The sequence below is a fragment of the Sardina pilchardus genome, chromosome 2 (assembly GCF_963854185.1).
Source record: "Sardina pilchardus chromosome 2, fSarPil1.1, whole genome shotgun sequence".
NCBI classification, from domain to species: domain Eukaryota; kingdom Metazoa; phylum Chordata; class Actinopteri; order Clupeiformes; family Clupeidae; genus Sardina; species Sardina pilchardus.
This window is the reverse complement of record NC_084995.1, coordinates 16,093,581-16,114,226: the sequence shown is the minus strand read 5'-3', so window position 1 is coordinate 16,114,226 and position 20,646 is coordinate 16,093,581. Positions and strand designations below refer to the sequence as shown.

Here is a 20,646-nt window from a genome sequence, read left to right as displayed (position 1 = left end):
AATCTGTGGAACATCTGAAGAGAAGAGACACTCAGGGAAGAGAACAGGTATGTCAATGGCCACGTTTGCATGGGTATTTCTATTCTGATTAGAAACGGAATAACAGCTCAATCGGAATAAGAATGGTCATAAACACCTCAATCTGAATGAAAATGTCTGATCCGATCAGAATTTTAATCGGAATGAAAGAGTAATATGTAATGTATATGGTCATTCAGATTAACTGCTGCATCTTCCCAAGGAAAAGTAGGTATACAGCTATTCCGATCAAAGATTGTAACGTGATTGAGAGCACCTCAGAGCACATTTTTTTTTCAATCTGAATAGTTTAATCGTAATGACAAAAAACTGTCCATGTAAACGTGACTATAGTAGTTGTCCATAGTTTATGAAGTAACTGCTAGGCTAAAAAATGTGTACCCCATTGTACATGTACATGCAGGACATACTGTAAGGAAAATAGATAACTCAGAATAATGTCCTGAGATTTCCAGGTTTTAATGAATCTACATCTTCTTCAAGGAAAAAAGTTTATGAACAATATTTAAATACTCCTGAAAATTATTTCACGTGTCAGCAAACAACATGACTAGATCCAAGACAGGTAGGTTAGGTTCAACAGTCTTTACATTTTCAAATGTCATGTCAGAACTATAATACTAAAAGCTCTTGACATTAAATTTCAAAATGGAGCATGTGGTTTTGTTTAGCTTTTGACAGTGACCATTGTTAACCTTAATTGATTATTGACATTATATTTTTTCCGTTACAGGATGAATGCACAGGCCAGTGTTGTGCTCCATTGGATTTACCAACCAAAGCGTCCAGAATAAAACAACAGAAGAGACGGCATGCACAGTTTGACATAAGTACCTACTCTGAGGTTGTGTACGAATGTTTGCCATAAAATTAAAGTCCTCCAGGATTATTACAACATTTTAGGCAATGATTTATATTTTTTCCTTTTTTGTAAACTTGATTTCGATAGGGTTTAGATTAAATGTATGAGAATTTTAATTTCTTAATGTGATGTCAAAGCAGCACAGAGTTGGTCTAAAACTAGCTAGCCATCCCCCTAAACGACATGCAAAACCTTGTAGACACCATCCAGCCTTACAGACAGGGGAGTCACTAGGAATTAAGGTTTACTGGGGCACTGCATCATTTGTGTGCATGTAAGACATTTTTTTTTACTGGGGCACAACTTATTTTTACTGGGGCACGTGCCCCAGGTAAAACATGCCTAGTGACACCCCTGCTTACAGACACAGCTAGAAGCTTGCTGATGACTTTTGGTCATATAGTCAGCAATACATGATGCAGAAAGACAGGGATGCATAGGTTTTAATGGTGGCCCTGTGGTATTTAACTAGATGTACCGCAAAGCGATACACAATATGACCGCCGCTCAGTCCTGCACATTCTCTCCGCAAATATCAATCACGCTTTTGTTTCCATCGCCTACTCCATCCCTTACTGCAACTTTTATGTATGTAGATGAGTGTGTGCATGTGTTCGCTTGCTTTTGTGTATGAGTGCACACACACGCAGGCACACACTCACACACACACACGCGCGCGCGTGCACACACACACACACACACATAATGTACACAGGCACACACTCACACACACACGCACACACACACACACACACACACACACACACACACACACACACACTCACACACACAGGCACACACACAGATACACCCACAGAGAAAGAGAAAAGAGAACACACACAGAATACAGATAACACAGAACACACACAGACACAGAGAGAGAGAGAGAGAAAGAAAGAGAACACACACAGAATACACACAGAACATGCACATTCACACATATACACACATGCAAACACACACATGGGCACAAAGAAACGCACCCCCCCCCCCCACACACACACACACACACATGCACACACGCACACGCACACACACACACACACACACACACACACACACACACACACACACACACACACACAGGCTATAGTACATCACACACACACACTCACTTCTCAGTGTGTGTGTGCACTGTGCATCTCTGTGTGTGTGTGTGTGAGAGAGGTGTGTGTGTGTGCACTGTGCATCTCTGCGTGTGCGTGTGACAGGTGTGTGTGTGTGTGTGTGTGTGTGTGTGTGTGTGTGCACGATGCATCTTGTGTGTGTGTGTGTGTGCGGTGTGTGTAGGTGTGTGTGTGTGTGTGTGTACTGTGCATATCTGTGTGTGTGTGTGTGTGTGTGTGTGTAAGGGTATTTGTGCATGTGTTTGTGTATTTTTTTATGTACATGTGTGTATGTGCTGTTGCGTGTGTGTGTAGGTATGTGTGTGTGTGTGTGTGTGTGTGTGTGTGTGTGTGTGAGTGTGTGTGTGTGTGTGTGTGTGTGTGTGTGTGTGTGTGTGTGTGTGTGTGTGTGTGTTCAGGCATGTTTGTATGTTTGTTGCACCCAGAGCAACCATTCTCTTTTAAAACATATATATTTGGAAACTAGTTGATTTAAGGCTTCTAATGGTGTCACTTATATGTTTCTAGGACAAAAACTAGCAGAGATTGAGATGTGTGTTTGGAATAGCTTTTCAAATCCCCAGGGGGGGATTTAGACTTCAGAGGGTTAATACCACCATCTACAGGCCGATGGGTATACAGTCCTGAATGGACACATAAATCCATTTATTTTATAGCCCCCCATGGATGAAATTCCACAAAACTTGGCATACTCCCAGAGGGTGTCAGGTTCATCATACACATGAAATTTGGTGCAGTTCATAACATCTCATCTGAAGATAGGGGCAATTAAAGCAATATTACATTGCATTTTAAATTTTTACCATGGGGGTGCAAATCACAAATGACTGGTTATCAGCTAAGTTGATGCGAGCTCTTGAGACCAACATACCATAAACATTTTGTCATCCTCGGTGCCACGGTTCAGGTAGTTATGTAGGAAAAACTGCAATTTTTGGGCTTAGGGCGGGGGCAGCGCGGGGGGGGAGTGACCCCCGGGGACGAAACGAAAATTTTACACAGAAGTCTACTAGGGCTACATGCCCACCAAGTTTCATGCGCCCCGGAGTTACGGTGTCCCGGGAATCGTTGACGAAAAATGACGGGAAAAAAGAATTAAAAAAAAATAAATAAATAAATAAAAACTTTGACAACAACTATATGACCGCTTCGCTAGCTACGCTAGCGGCGGTCATAATAAACCAAATGAGCCCTCTAGTGTTTAACAGTGTGTTAGTTCATGCTGACTTCTCCTGAAGATCAAGGTGTATAAAAGGCTCTTAGTTGAGTCTGTTAGTTAGACCACATATCTATCTAAAACAAATTATATCCATGTGCATAAGATTAACAAAACAATGTCTTCCAACAAGATTGCAAACAGATTAACTACAATAATGTGCATGTGAGTAGTAACAGTTGAACAACAGACAAGAACACGTGAGTGATTGTGGATTTCTTGTTTTTCAACACATATGTCAACATGCTCTGCAACACACGGTTTTAATGCAAACGCTCCATTAGAGACCTCAAATGTTTCCACTACAGACTGAGCACGCTCTCAGTGTCACACGCACACACACATACTGTACATACATACATACATACTAGGCCTCAGCCCCTTTCATGGCCCCTTCACTGAGTTACATGATATGGGGGTAGTTTGAAATTCATTTCACCTTCGAGTCATGATGGTGTGACACAACAGCTTTTTGTGATTTCCTTTAAATGTTGATCTGCATCCATAATCTCCTCACTACTGAGAGTGGAGATATTAAGTATTTGACTCCATAGAGGAAAGCAGACACACTGTTTTATTTAGTAGTGATAGTAACACATCACATACCGCTCTGAGCATTTCACACCTTTATCACTGTAATGCCCCTCTACTTGGTCTCCCCAAGGCCACTGATACACAGAAATGTTTCAAGGGTCATAGGATGGATGGACAGAGTAGTTTATGTTGTCCTCTTATGTTAACATCTCAGATGACAAAAAAAAAAAAAAATCCGCGTAAAGGGGGTTTCACTTCAAAAGGAGCACTAATCTGCAAAAGAGACACAATCACTTAATTGGTTTGGATGTACTTGGCAATATACTGTAATCCCAGATGCCACAGAACAAGGAGGAGGAGAAGAAGAAAAAGAAGAAGAAAGAGGAGGTGGTGCACACTGCATGACAGCAGCGGCCATAAGTGGAATACATAAAGTATTTGAAAATAAGACAAAACAATAAAGCGGCAAGCAGCAATTAATGGGGTCCAACCAGATATTAAATAGTATTTATGAAGCCCAGTGGCAACAGCAGGCCAAAGGAGTTCTGAAAATAGACATGCTGAACTTCGGTACATCCTGCAAAGCTTGGGAATTGAACCTGGGTCCTACACAGGACAGTCCATCAGCAGGTTGTAGAGGTATAGCCAGAGGGGTGGCTCCGGGTGGCACAGGCCACCCTTGAGATTCAATTGGCCACCCCAGGTGCCACCCCAAAATCCTAGTCTACGATTCGCCATTAAAGGGATAGTTCGGATTTTAAGACACGAAGTTGTATGGGTTCCCTGTCAGCAACGTAGTGCATCAGCACTGACTTTACCCCCGACAGCGTCCTGTGAGCCGAGATCCAGCCGGTTTTTGATCGTTTTTGATGCCGGACTATTTTCTTCAGCAAGTTTCTGGGGTCACGAAAGTAAAGTGTTTTTCTTCTCAAAACCATATGCGTTCAACAGAGTGATATATTTGCACCACAAAAACGTTGTCCAGCTGTCAGTAGCGCGCAGTGATAGGAATCGCGAAAAATAAGTAAGTGATAACGAGGTTTGAATTTTTCCTGGACAACGTTTTTGTGGTGCAAATATATCACTCTGTTGAACGCATATGGTTTTGAGAAGAAAAACACTTTACTTTCGTGACCCCAGAAACTTGCCGGACTACTTTCTTCAGCATCAAAAACGATCTAAAACCGGCTGGATCTCGGCTCACAGGACGCTGTCGGGGGTAAGTCAGTGCTGATGCACTACGTTGCTGACAGGGAACCCATACAACTGCGTGTCTTAAAATCCGAACTATCCCTTTAACAGTCAAAAGCGAGACCTTTCTTGATGCACTTGCAGCGCACTAGTTTGAAATATCAGGCCAGGGTTCAGAAATATAAGCAATCTAGCAAACATGCTTGCAGTAGGCTACATGGCTTATTGTTTTTTTGAGTTTACAATAGGCCTACAGGCTACTGCTTGCGCTAACACAAAAACATATATTTACCCATTTATCTTATCACACACACAGCGACTGTGGAATCACGTCATGTAGGCACATTTTATATCTGCCTATTCTACTCAGCCGACACTGAGTATGTTGTATGTTGTATTGTAGTCTACTGCCCTAAAGTAATATTGACATTGTGGAAAGTTTACATAGCTTAGGCCAGTGTTTCTTAACTGGTGCGGAACCCAAAAGCGGGTTGTGCTACTGATCTGAGTGATGGGAGCCGGAGCTTGTGGCTAAAAATAAATAAAAAATCGCCAATTTAAAATGCTACCTGATCAGATCTAACATTGGCCCGTTATTTTGATTAACTTTCTTTATAGCCTGTCAGTCATTGCCATGGCATGGACATAGACATGTTTATGTGACACACTGTAAAAAAATGTCCCTGTAAAATCATGGTATGCTACTGGCAGCTGTGGTTACCTGTATTCTACTGTTTTTTGGCGGTAATTTTCAACTACAGCATAATGCTGTTTAATGTATCACAGTACACTGCAATACGTACACAGTACTAGTACCGTAAAGTAACAGTACTCTACAAAATGTACACAGTGCTACTGTTAAAATAACACTACTCTACAGCATTTTCACAATACTTGTATCGCTTAAATAACAGTACACTTCAGTTATAAAAGCCAAACACCGTTATACTACTGCGTCCCTACTGTCCTCTTGGAACAGTTTATTGCTGTATAAATACAATTAAAGTATGCCTACTGTCAGCTGAAGTTACCAGCATTCCACTGTTTTTTTTTTATATATACATAAATTTAATATACACTCAGACTAGTATGGAATTAACATTAACAGACAGTTTGCTTGTGAAAATACATTACTGTTTGTGAATGGTGGTGCTGGTGATGTGAACCTTTAAGTTGCTCTTACATCATCCATAGCACCTGTGGAAACTGGTGTGCATCTGAAGAAGAGTGACACTCGAAGAAGAGAACAGGTATATCATTGTGCAGTTGTCCAGTTTCTGAAGTAATTGTAAAAGTAACATGTGTAACGTCTGTCCAAGTAAATTTTGAATGACACACACAATTTAGACTACATAGATTATTTCATGTGGACCATTTGGCTGGAATAAACAGACACACATTGCAGAAAACCTGAACTATGAACCTATACCAAAGCACTAAAACATTTACATGAACATGGACTCTTCCCACTTACTGACCCTGATAATGAGGTACAGTAATGTTTGGCATTACCTCAAGACAGTAATAAACATATTATAGAATGTGTGAATAGATAGAAAGGATAGCATGATAATTCCAGCATATGAAGATATTTTCTCTATCTACCAATTCATTGTCACTAAAAAACTCCCCATGAACTTGTTGGAAACCAAAAGTTGATAGACATGAGAGGAACTTTTCACCTTGAAAGCTTGGACCAAAGATTGCACAATTTCGGCTGAAAATGCTTCCGCATATAGTAGGATGTTCTCATAGTAGGATGTTTCCTCGCATATCGGCCCTTTTTTCTCTCACTCTCCTCATTCTCACCTCCTCTGGTTACAATTATATGAGACATCCTCGATGATGTAAAGCTTTGAACTATTTCTGGGGCACGAGGACTTAGGACACCAGTAGCACCAAGAGCCAGAAAAAAGCAACACTCACCTCAAAAATATTTAAATGAATGAATAAAAATCCAGAGAACAATAGACCAGTCATCACTACTTCAGTTGTTGTTAAGGGTTTGCCTACATTTTGTGACAGGACGCAACCGCTGTGCTTTATATTACACACGCCTTTCACTTAGACCTGTTTTTTTCCAGGCTATGTTTTCTATGGTAGCCCTTTGTTCGTCAATAGTGAACTGTTTTGTCACTGACTATGAGATCACGGTGAAATTAGTTTAACTTTGCCCATGAGTTCAAATAATAGGCGAGTGCAGATGCATGTACACTGTAGGCTATATTCTGCGAGTCACAAACATGATGCCACAATGCGCTGGGTGTAAGATAGGTCCTTTGAGTGTTTCAAAGGACAGTGTTAATACATCCCCTTGTTATTGAAAAATAAGATCGTATTTTTCATATAATTTATTTATGTTATCATTTTAGGTTGAAGATAAAGAGTTGTGTTATACAAAACATACAAAGCAAGACCCAAGGGAAAAAAAATGAAAACTCTGACTTCAGCACCTACTCTGGGGTCAGGACTCTTGACTCATGAAAAAAAAAAAAAAAGTGTAATCTGCTTGTAAACTCAACCCAATTGTGATGTTATTACATGAAATAAACTGTTGAAGTGTCTATCTTGTCTAGTTTTACTTCTAGGCAGAAATACAGCACAAACCATGCAACTGACTGACATGGTGGCATGATTGTGATGTGATGCTGTCTCATTGTGTTCATTGATAGAAAATCATAATTAGCCGTTTGTTTTCTTTCTTTCTTTCTTACCAGTGATGCCAATACATGTTGAGGGTGCCACAGAAGACTACAGTAATATTGATCATTGCCCACTTGACACAGCACAGGTTACTTTTCATGCAATAGGCTGTTTTCTCTAGCATAGTGACACATGTCAAGAAACACCTGAAGACGAGTGTCAGTGTCAAATCCTGCCCTCCCAATTTTGTAGAGCCACTATGCACAACGGCTGGCGTTTTTGTACCGCACATGGCAGAACTCCTTAGTGCCACCCTTGTTAAAGAAACTTAAAAGACTTGCGTGAAATTTTATTTCTCATAGTTTGGTACAACTGAAGCACAATGACGCGAGCAGGAAACGGGTATGCTGATTTCAAAAATGAAAGTTTGTCACTACGCTAGTGCACAGAGCCTTTGGCCAGACCACATAAAATAATTTGTTGGTCATGCCACTTTGTTGGTTTTGCAACTGGTTTTGATCTTCAAGCATACAGTACGATCAGTTTCCTCTGTATAGAAAGCAAAGGGCTAGCCCCCCCTGTCCAACCCTTGCTGCTGCCTGCTACCACCTGCTGCTGAGCTCCCATTTCTATATAAATCAAGTCATTGCAATCATTGCATTAGTCATGTATCAGTCATTTAGAACATACCAATTAACATATGATTAATGCTCTGCCCAAAAAGATGAAGAATATGTGCATATACTGTACTCTATGTGCAGCAATAGAACAGTGGCCTGAACCGCCATGGTGATTGTGGGTTTCCTGTTTTTCTCATTGACACATCAAAGCCATACTCTACAATGCACGTCCTCTTTCTCAGAAATTTCTTTTGGTGACCTCAAAATGTTTTCACACCTCGAGCCGACCGGTGTGCATGGCGACCAAAAGCACAAATGTCAGACCCTTTTATAGTGCACTGAGGGCAGAAAAGTTGGTCGCTGCAGGACACATCCGCAAAGACTTTGTGAGAAACATGCGGTGGGCAAGCTCATCACTTATTCACATTCATTTCCGAGCAGGTGCCTGCTGCTGGTGGTTTAGAACCCTGTTGAGCTACTTAATGGTGCCAAGCGCTCCTGACTGAGCATCCTATATTAGGCCATGACTCCCACTGTAAAACTTGAGGTGTCATTTACAGATGAATTAGTTGAAATGATGTATGTTCCTGTACAGCAGCAGTAAAAACATTGTAAATTGTATGGAAAAAAAACTTTGTTCATCTAACCACTTGTGTTTGTAGTTCTAAGATACAATTTTAAAGACTCACTCATGCTGGCCAGCAGATGGCAATACAAACGTCTATGTTTGTTCTTCTAGCATTGAGAATATGAATGTTTGCACTTCATAACACAAGCTGCTTCAGATTTCTCTCAAAACTCATATCCGCCATTTGTATTGATTTATTTTTTTTATCATATTAGCACTACATTATCGACAATTTGAGTGACTTCACAACAGTGACTACTATCTTAGTAATATGTGTTATTTATTAACTCTTTCTTTTATTTAGAAAGTTATTTTTATGTTATACTCATCTCATGTTGCTTGGACTATACCTGTTGCATGTTGTCAAAGGGCTAACAACAGATTCTTTCCCAATATAATAATACACTTATAGCATTTTTCATGTAGAGGATGAATGCCTATTTAAGACCCACCTTTCACAGCCATGAGAGCTGTTTATAAATAGACCCCATCATAAGCAAACTGAACAACTACCTCACAGAACTACAGAGGTGTCAAGACATATGCTGGGTTTCCTGTCCCTTGTCACATTCAATGAAGGGTTTAGTGAAGACCATGTGGTCACTGTCATGGTAAACCACACATGTTTCCATCACTGATGGGGTGGGCATTTGGGGGAGAGCACATCAGAGGGCCACAGCTCATGTTTCCATATAACATTATATTTTGAAAGTAATTAATAATGCAGTGGAATACAATAATACAAGTCTGACAGAGTCAGGAGGTGGGTAGTCAAGACCAAAATCAAAAAAGTTATTTGAATACTGGTCTTTGATGTCATGGCAACACTTCACAGTAAAACCTTGAGACAGTATGTGTATGTTGATTTTATTAAATATTTAAGATGTAACAGTTTTGATCAATTTGATAAGAAGTAAGTTTCCATTTGAAGTCCATAATAAATGTTGCACGCACATATTGTTGAAAAGTTGAAAGAACATGAGTTGAAAGAACATAATGCAGATTCCAAAGGTCAGTTTCTCAAGGCTAAATAAGTAATCGAGACATCTGAATGAGTATAGTAAATAAGGGGGGGCACTGTGGCGCAGCAGGCTACAGCGCCCGTACCATTTCCGGGTCCGAGTGCCCATGGGGACCCAGGTTCGAATCCGGCCTGCGGTCATATCCCAATCCCACCCCATCTCTCTCTCCCAATTGTTTCCTGTCCACCTCTTCACTGTCCTACTGTAAACTAATAAAGGCAAAAAGGCCAAAAAAATATACTTTAAAAAAAAGTATAGTAAATAAGATTTCAGTGCTGTCTCCAACCTGTCATATGAACACAGATTGTCATGGGTAGTGAGTATGCATGGAGTGGACATGGTGCCTATCACATTTGGGTAATGGTGAAAGCCAAAGGTCCTTGATGTGATACATTCTTCATTGAAATTACTAATACAGCACCAATAAATGGTCCAATTAGCGACATATCTAGAATCCAGAGCTATGAAAAGATCAAAACTCACAGGGTAAATCAGGTAATCTGTATCCGTCCATACTACTGCTAAGTGGCATCACTGGTAGCAAGATGTAACCATTAACAACCCTGTGTTCCGATTTTCGCACTTGCATGAGTACACCTAAACGTAGTACGCTATCCAAACTCACTGGGTGCGCAGAGTTTTAGAAATTAGTGCTGTTCCGAATACTCAAATACTCTATGGTGTACTTGCGGTAAATAAATTATTACAATTACTATCAGCTGTGCCGCCACGTCACCCAGCACTGTCGTTTCGGTAGCCATGTTTGTTTTTTTGAACTCTTAGCCTGACCCCGCCTCTTCCGCTACAAGATGGCTGCCATTGAGTGCGAAAAGTGTACCCCGATCCACACTCAGCGTTTTGCTCGGTTTGAGGGCACCATCCGGGTCCTTTAGGTACATTTCTTTTTGCAGCAATGGCAATCGGAACACCTTCTCTTTGGCTTAATTAGTTTGTTAGTTGGATTCACTCACCTGTGCACTGGATCCCTGTGGTCTGTAAAAGACTGCTGGCAGATATGCTACATTCAATACTGTCCTCTTCATTGACTAATGCTTTTCGGGTCAGCTATTGAACTATGTTTTTAGCAGCATATAGTCAGGAGAAGTTCTCTTTGAACTTGTTGAGATAGCACTGCAAGAGCTTGTGGAATCGCTTTGGGACAGGTCTTCAGCATCAGTTCCGGTATGGGGTATCGTCCCATAGGCCTTCGTTAGATCCAGCCATAGGACTGCCAGCTCATTACGGATTCTCTTTGCGTCTTCAATGATCTTGGTGATCACACTGCTTTGCTCAAGAGAGCCAAACAGCGCTGGAACTCCACCTTTCCAGCATCCACCCGTCCATACCCATTGAAAGTGCTTAGCCTCTTAGCCAGAATCAAGGATGCAAATTACCGAATAAGTAAATGTACGGTCTATGAGACAGTAGCCTAGTGTAGACAGTATGAGAAAGCTGTCTTACACACGCCTTACGTATGTCCACCGCTTGGCATATAAGTTCAGTTCATCATGCACACCTTTTGATGGCTTATAGAAGCTGGCTCTGCTGACATCATCAAATAAAATCAAGATTAAAGTCAGATCAATCGGCTCGTTATGTCTCCCGCAACATGTCCAAAAATAGCCTTGTCTTAAAAGTGTCGGAAAGAGTGCACATCTGTCTGCTGTGTGGAGCATTACAGAAGTTTCAATGACTGGCCTACTTTGCCCATTATGGCAAGACAATTACATGAGTAAAGTTAATTTCAAGTAATGTTCTGTTGTTTATGTAGTTGTATAGGAAATGATGCCTTATTGCAGTATCTGTCAGCACCGTTTTCATTGTGGTTATTAGAAATGTGGCTAATCGCAATTAGCTTAATTTTGGTTTAGCCTATACTTTTTGTGTATTTGGATTACAAACCAACTAGATCCTATTTTTATTGGCCTTCTATGTTTGGATTAGATGTAGCTGGCAGCAACTTGCATCTCAAAAAACGTGTAGGAATCTTTTAGGCAATGGTACTTGCAAGAAGTGCTAGGCCTACATGATGCCTAGTAGCTTAGAATAAAGGCCTACACAAATACTGTGTTGACATGAGCTGTCGTCTTATAGAAGAGCTGGTTGGACATAATAAATAGCCTATATTTAAAAATGGTATTCCCATCATTTGTTTGTACTTGGCAGCAGTCATTGTTTTGTCTACACAATTATTGGTGTGCCAATTATTCACCAAAACCTTAAAAGGCAGTACTGAGTATCTAAACAGCTGGTTTAGAGAGATTTTGCAATTTATTTTGGACAAAAAGAGGGTTACTCTGGGTGTACTTTCAAGACATTTTAAGATGCAGTAAAAACATCAATACAGTGGGTATGGCATACAGTGTATGCTCAAGGTAGGATAGTTTACCAAGATGATGGTTGTGCAGCAACTTTAAAACAGGATAAAGGTATGTATATCATGACCCCCTACATTGACCGTAGTGACCATATTAGGCCTATTCCTCCAAAAGAGGTTAGACACCGATACATGTTTATTCACCTCTCTCAAGCTTCCCTTCTGGGATCACTATGGACCTGAAAGAGGAACTCCTCCTTTGTTGCCTTCTTCTCACCCTGAAGTCACGACAGGTATTTAAATGGGTTCTTGATTAAGTCTGTCCTTTCCTTCATCCGTCGCTTTCCTGTGGCAATTTCTAGAAAATGGTGATGCCTCGTTAAGACACATCTTCTCAGATCCTCTCATGTTTAGTTTTAAACGCTCAAATACTCTTAACTTATAGTTACTCACTAGCAGAGCCTCCCATCAAAGAGCACCATCTTGGCCTCAATACCCTTAGTTCCAAGAAGCTCTCCAGTTTTACAGCTTGTCACCATTATATTTGCATTGTCTTTGAATGAAGTATACGTCCCACCCCTAACTTTGTGACAAGACACAGTGCAGACAGAGCATTTCCGTTAACATCAGTCAACTGGGTAAGATTAGGGTCATCACCAGAGACATCAGAAAGCTCTATCATGTTCTGCCAAGGTGTAGTTTTCATTGTACTCCTGGGTAAGTGACCTTTTAAAGTACCTTAAAATACCTTTTTGTCAGGGCATTGCACCTGATCAGTACATAACATTGCTTCTTTTAATTGTTCAGTAAGTAAATTTTATTTATATAGATCTTTTTTTACTAACTAGTGCAGTGCCCGTGCAAACAATGTTTTCCAAGAAACGTGTTGCCCAATGACGTTGATGCAGATCATAGATCATGTTAGATCTACGCAGATGTAGATCATGTTAGATTGGTGATGATAATCAGGCCCGTGCAGTTAGAGCTTTTTACTCTTTGCAAAGTAAAAAAAAGTGAAGGGGAAAGGCGTTTGAGTTGCGGCTAATGGCTATTAGATACATTATATACCCTTGCGTTTTTGCTGTTGTTGGGAAATGATAGCCTAAAACTAACCGCATGCATGGCCCGTCTATGCCATGGCCATGCCAGTGCTATGAAGCGCAAGGCAACTGCGGTTGTTGATGAGTAGCCTAGCCTATGCAACGTTACGTGACTTTAACAGCCTGCTTACCAACATGGGTGCATGTGTGTCGGACTCAGCATGTTTATCCAACATGAACAATCTTGAAACGGTCCGTTGTTTACGTGAGACATCGTAATTTCCACACGAACACGAGTTTGTCAGCGAAAGGGGCTTTTTTGTTTCTATGCTGGAGTAAGTGAGAGTGAGGGGGAATGGCTAGTGCGGAAAGCGGTAGAATTGTGGGATTGCGGCAGAGTTGTATTTTGTTTAATTTAACGATATATTTGTCATTTTTTGTCCGAACATGACCAAACTTTGCACTGTACTTACGCATGTCATTAGCAATACATGTGTCAAATTTTAGGTCAGTTGGATGAGTGGTTTGAGAGTTATGTGTGGAACACACAGACAGACAGACATTCTTTGCATTAATAGATAGATAGATAGATGCTACGATTCCTTTTGAAGTTGTTAAACTCATAAAAAAAAAGGGAAACGTATTTTCCTCTGATATTCACAGGTGTAAAACAATCAGTTCTGGAGGTCTTGGGAACTGAAGTGGACCTGAAAATCAGACCAGGAGATAATGTTACCCTCTACAGTGACTGTGTTTGGACCAGTGGTTCACATAGTTGGTGGTTCAGAAATTGTTCACATTACAGACAGCCATCTTTCAATGTGTCGACCAAGCATTTATTTTCCATGTCAACTCAAACAACATTGGATTCAAATATCCCTCGTTACACTTTTCATCTGAACTCTTCCAGCAATTCTCATGATCTTGTAATTGAGAACATAACTGAATCTGACCTGGGAGTGTACTACTGTTCAATCTCCAAGAAAATCGTGGTCGATGAAGGTGTAATTAAGCAAACAGAAACTCATCATTTTAGTAAAATCATCTATAAGCTGTCCTTTGAAGGTAAGACAATGACCACTCTCTGATTGCATAATTTTCTTAAAGTAAATCTATTGAAATACAATGTCCTTCAGTACAGTCATCTTGATTGATTCTGCTAACATCAAAACAATACAGTTATTTTATCTGAAAATATCAACTTTTTGATGCTACACTGACATACAAGAAGGATCATGGTGTCTCTGGCATTGCCGCTGTGCATCTGGAATGCCTGGAGTATGGGCTGAACCATATACAGTATATCATTCAGTCAATTCAATAAGGAACATGGACATATTTGCTGTTGATTTACTGGGGGTTTCCTATGTCATTTATAAACTCGATGTGTTGTTGTTTGAATAAATCAATCTAGCATAGTTTATACTTTAAATCACTACTTGTAGATTTGCACCATCTTCAACATTCCCTTCTGTGTGTGACCTCAGGCTTCCACCCCACTCCTCCACCCTCTAGTCATCTTCCTCCTGATGGTGGTCAGTACTGGATACTGCTGGTCATCTTGTGCACGGTGTGTACTCTGCTCTCTACCCTCATCTCCTCCACCTGTGTGTACTGCCTCTGCCGTAAGACTGGTATGGAATTTAGATTTACAGTAATTTACATTTTAAAAGGAGTTATAATGACATGAGGCATGCATAGTGATTAGTGATGTTGGTGATGTATACTCATTCATCATCCACAGCACATGTGAAATCTGGGGTGCATCTGACGAAGAGAGACACTCGAGGAACCAAGCAGGTATTTCATTGAGTAGTTGGCCATAGTATCTAACTGCTAGAAAATATGTTACCTATCCATACCAATTATACAGGTAAGAATCTGTAATCTTCGGTAATTCAACAGTGATCTTCTGACATGTTTTATATGGGAATGGTAGCCAGAAGCTCCCAGCCTTTGAGTGTCTCAAGGAAGGGAGAGCATTTACCCCCTCTAATTAAAATAGGCCACTCAATATCAAGAGTACAGTTTTAGATAATGGAGATATCTATTTACAGTATGTTATCATTTTAGGATGAAGACAAAGAGGTGTGTTATACTTCGCTGGATATGCCATACAAAGCAAAACCCAAGAAAAAAATAAATCAAAACTCTGACTTCAGCACCTACTCTGAGGTCAGAACTCATCACTGAACTTAATCAAAGCGATTGTTCAACTGGAAATATAAATGAAAAATAAAACATTTTTTATAATCTGTTCGGGAGCTCAACCCTAATAATTGTGTCACTTGTTTTCGTTAAAATATTTCTTGGGAATTCTACTGGAAAATCAGAATGAAATGGGCGGTGTGCTGTAGTCCATTCCTATTTCCGATTGAAAAGCCATGTACTGTATAGTCAATCAGGTCGCCTGCTGTAGATTTCAAGTGAAAGCAAAGCACAAACGGCTATTCTGATCAACGATTCTAGAGCGTTTTTTAAAGCCCTGATCGGAATAGAATGAACCCCATGTAAACAGATGACATTTCATTCTGAAGAGTTTAGTCGGAAAGAAAAACAAAACTGTAAAAGGGGTCACTGATATTGATCATTGCCCACTCTTCACGCTACAGGTTGTTCTTCACAAATGTAAGAGATGAAAACAAAGATACTTAAGAAGAAGCTTTTTCAACCGTCTCTGAAACCATCTGTGGGTTTCGCATGACAGCCCTGGCAAAGGGCTCTTGTTCATCTTTGAGCAATCTGTCAGTTTCCTCTGTATAGAAAGCAAATGGCTAGGCCCCTAGGCCTTCCCTTCCACCCTCACTGCTACCTTTTACCTCCATGCTATCAGTCACCCCAATCAATGTATTGCTAATTGTGCATCACAACATACTAGTGCAGTTATGTTGCACTGCCAATGCTTTGCCCCAAAAGATAGATGTCCATACTGCATGTACAGCTACATTACATTTGGCTGACACCTTTTAACCAAAGCTAACAGTGGCTTGAACCACCATGGTGAACATGGGTTTTCTGTTTTTCTCATCTGGCACATACTAAAATCCTGCTCTACAATGCAGGTCTTCTTTCTCAGAAATTCACATCAAAATGTTTTCACACTTTGAGCCGACCAATGTGCATGGCGATCAAAAGCCCAATGTCAGACTCTTTTATGGTCATGTGTGGCTACGGTGCACTGAGGGCACAAGTTAGCTGCAGGATGGGGTAAGCAAAGGCTTGGTAAGAAACAACAGTGGGCTAGATCATCGCTTATTCAATTTCCCTCACGAGATCAATCTATTCACATTTGTTTCCAGGCAGCTACCTACTGCTGTTGGTTTAAGACCCAGTCAGGCTTTTTAATGGTCCGTCTTCCTCTGACTGCGTAGTATTATGATATGTCACAATCGACTGACTGTCTGACCATCTTTGCCTGTGCTTGGTTTCTGCTTCTGTGACTAAGGCATTGCACCAAGGTACTATTGGCCAAAAATGTCCACTTAGCTGTTTGTTCAGGATTAATAAGTCAACACCTGTACTGAGTCGGTTAGAGTTTTGTTTACTGTATGTCTTTTAACTCATTTCATGGTTTATTTATCGACTTATTATAGATGTCTTTTAACTAATTTATACAGTATACAGTACTGTATATAAACACACACACACACACTTTGTAAAAGCATTCTGGTATATTAAGACCCAAGTGTGGCCTCCTGGTTTACGACCACACTAGCCGTTTATTAATAAACCCATCTATGCAAACTGAACTGCAGAGGTGTGAAGTCAGGTTGGTGGGTTTCCTGTCCCTTTTCACATTCACTGAAGGCTTTGTCTTAGACGTGCACAATAGATATTTAAGACCATGTGGTCAGTGTCGTTAGAAATGCACAGATGTTTCCATGGATTATGGATCAAGGTTTGGTTACGCATTTGGATGAAAGCACAACAGAGGGGAACATCTCATGTTTCTATACAACGTTGTATTTGATAACAATGTGGAAGCACTTTTGCAGTTTTCGGCATTATTACTGCATCCTATCATGGATTTGAATCAAAATATAAGGGGGGGGGGGGGTGCATGAAGTTCGATGGGCATGTAGACCCACAACGATTACACATAACCATTTTTCATTTGGAATTCCATTCATGGGGGGCCATACAATAAATTGATTATATCTGCATTTAGTGACTGTACACCAACTGGCCGGACAGTTTTCTGTGAGTATCTCGAGAAACATAGGGCCAAATAATGACCAAATATTTTGTCACATGTTGACCTCCAGGGGCCATGTCAACCCAGCTTGCTGCATGAACTGCACAAAGCGTAGGATCATTATGACACCATATGAATGTATGCCACGTTTTGTGTAATTTGGTTCATTGGGGACCATACAATGAATTCATATATGTGAACATTTAGTGACTGTACACAACACATGCACACTCACTTATGAATATACACGCATAAACACAGACGCACAGACACACACACATACACCCTCACAGGTATACACACGCAAGCACACATGCACCGCTTCGCTGCACAGTCATAATAACACACTTAGTATGTAGATGATGAATGCATTTTTCAGACCTAGCATACATACTGTAGACCCCATTTAAGTGAACTGAACTGATACCACACAGAACTGCAGAGGCATCAATACATATTGTGGGTTTCCTGTCTCTTAGCCATCTAAACTGAAGAGTTTATCCTAGATGTCCGCAGTAGAGACACATCAGACCACGTGCTCACTGTCATGAGAAACCACAGCTGATTCCATCACTAATGGCACATGAAACACACACACACACACACACACACACACACACACACACACACACACACACACACACACACACACACACACACACACACACACACACACACACACACACACACACACACACACACACACATACTGTATATACTGTATATATATACAGTATATAGTCAGGTGGTGGATAGTCAAGACCAAAACCAAGGTGATTTAAATAGTGGAATCAGAGTTTACTGATAAAGACAGATTGACACAGTAATCTTCAGAAGGGTGAAAAGTATCTTGTGTCACGACAACACTTCACAACAACACTTGCAGACAGTGAGTGCACTTTGTAACTATGAGTTGCTTTGATAAAATATTTCAGGCATTAAAGTTTTGATCAATTTGATAAACGGCTTACAGGAAGTAGTTCACAGTATGAAGATTCCTGAGGTCAATCCCTCAGGGCTCGCACATCTGAATAAGTCACAAAGTCCTCAGTGCTACATTCCTTCTTTGGCCTCGGCTTGCGTCCACTGGCAGGGATATCCAGTGCAGCATAAGTCAAGTCTTCCACCTGTCAGAAGAACACATGCACTTTTATGGGGTTTTGCCTTTATGTAGATAGGACAGTGGAGAGAGAGAGAGAGAGAGAGAGAGAGAGAGAGAGAGAGAGAGAGAGAGAGAGAGAGAGAGAGAGAGAGAGAGAGAGAGAGAGAGAGAGTGGGAGCCCAGGTTGACCCAGGAATCAAACCTGGGTTTCCACCACTTGCACCCCAGCTCCTCAGATCACAGATTGATATAGATAGTGAGTATGTAAAGGGTGGGAAATGAGGCCATGTCATATTTGGATAATGGTGAAAGCCAAAACTCCATGTCTGACTGATATGCTACAGTACATCCTCCATTGAAATGAGTAAATAACATTAGTCAATGGTCCAAATAGCTAGGTTATGAATTTGGAGGAACGTGCCATATTTTCTCAAAGCCACACTGTGAACAAACATTTGGACCACATCCATAGCCTATGCTACAATTAGAAAGGGGCAAAAAGAAGGGCAGAATGACTTATTATCATCATAACTTGAAAAGAAATGGTGGGCAAAATAAATGTAGATGAACAGAAGTGTGTACCAGGGGTGCTGCTAGAGATCTTGGGCCTTACAAAAGAAAATTATTGTGTGCCCCTTAAACCTACACAGGTAAATTATATTCAAATCATTGATAGAACAGCAAAGTACTGTAAGTCAAGTCAGTGTATTTGTATAAGGCATTTCACATGCACAGAGTGCAACCCAAAGTAGTCTATATCTTCAATGCTAAGCCATATAAGGGTGACATATGAATGTTATCAAGATAATTTTGCCAACAATGAACCATGGATTTGTGTCATTTATAACGTATTTTGTTTATACTAAACAGACACAATTTTCACTACATTATTTGGCCTACTGGCTGGAGACCCACTGGCATTGCTGGGCCCTTCTATGGGGCCCATCCCCCTCGCCAACAGAGCCCCTGTCAGTCTGTTACTGTCTGTCACTTGAACACTAGCGTTGTTCAACAAATAAAACAAGCAAATGCATCATACTGTATGAATACTCAAACACCAAACCTGTTCTCTTTGGTGCCTGGAGCCCGCAATCTTGACAGGATGCTGAAATTGTGATTCCGATCCTGATTGTAAAACAGAACAATCTCACACTCACATGACAAAAAATAATATGTTTGTACAAATGTGAATACTGTATATGACAGAATGTCATGATACAGTAATGCATACAGTATACGCATGTAATGTGTGAAAGAGAGTCACAGTGATAATAACAGTTCTGCTGCAGAAGCAGTAAACACAGATGGAAGCTGTGAGTGCAGACAGTCCAGTGCACACAACACACATGCTGACCATCAACACCCAGCACTGCCCGTGGTCAGGGGGAGGAGGAGCGGAGGGCTGGGGACTTGAGGATGCTGCTGCTATGGATATAGAATAGATGCACTCAGGGTTGGTTAAGCTACGGGCCCTATCTTGCACCTGGAACGATACAAGTCTTATTATGACCACCGCTAGCATAGCTAGCGAAGCGGTCATATACCGTAATTTCCATTAGCCGTATTAGCGTATTAGAGTATTAGCCGCGGCTTATACTTTGATTTTGCAAAATTTCTTCCACTATGAGGTTAGTACAGGGAGGCAGTTAATATGGTGTTATTATGGTTTTGTTTCTTTTAACTTGCATAAAACACTGTTTGATAGTTGTTGTTTTTTTTAAGTATATTTTTTGGGCTTTTATGACTTTAATGATACGATAGTGAAGAGAGACAGGAAGTGAATGGGAGAGAGTGTTGGGGTGGGATCAGGAAAGGACCACGGGGCGGGAATCGAACACGGGTCGCCGGCGTGCGGTGCAGGTGCCCCAGCCAGTCGCGCCACTGCCGGGGCCCACTGTTTGATAGTTGATGACAGGTTTCTAATGGTGTCACTTATATGTTTCTAGGACAAAAACTAGTAGAGATTGAGATGTTTGGAACTGTTTTTCAAATCCCCAGGGGGGGATTTAGACTCCAGAGTCACCTGGATGACAGGCCGATGGGTATACTGTCCTGAATGTACACATAAATCCATTTATTTTATAGCCCCCCATGGATGAAATTCCACAAA

General features: G+C 40.8%; 1 protein-coding gene across 1 annotated transcript; it reads left to right on the top strand.

The window, feature by feature from the left end:
- The first annotated feature begins 12,871 nt into the window (after window positions 1-12,871).
- On the top strand, window positions 12,872-15,432 carry LOC134098305 (uncharacterized). Its single transcript, XM_062551338.1, has 5 exons — window positions 12,872-12,916; window positions 13,903-14,304; window positions 14,727-14,873; window positions 14,984-15,039; window positions 15,313-15,432. The coding sequence occupies exons 1-5, from the start codon at window positions 12,880-12,882 to the stop codon at window positions 15,430-15,432; spliced, it is 762 nt and encodes a 253-aa protein (XP_062407322.1). The 5' UTR covers window positions 12,872-12,879.
- Window positions 15,433-20,646: the final 5,214 nt, after the last annotated feature.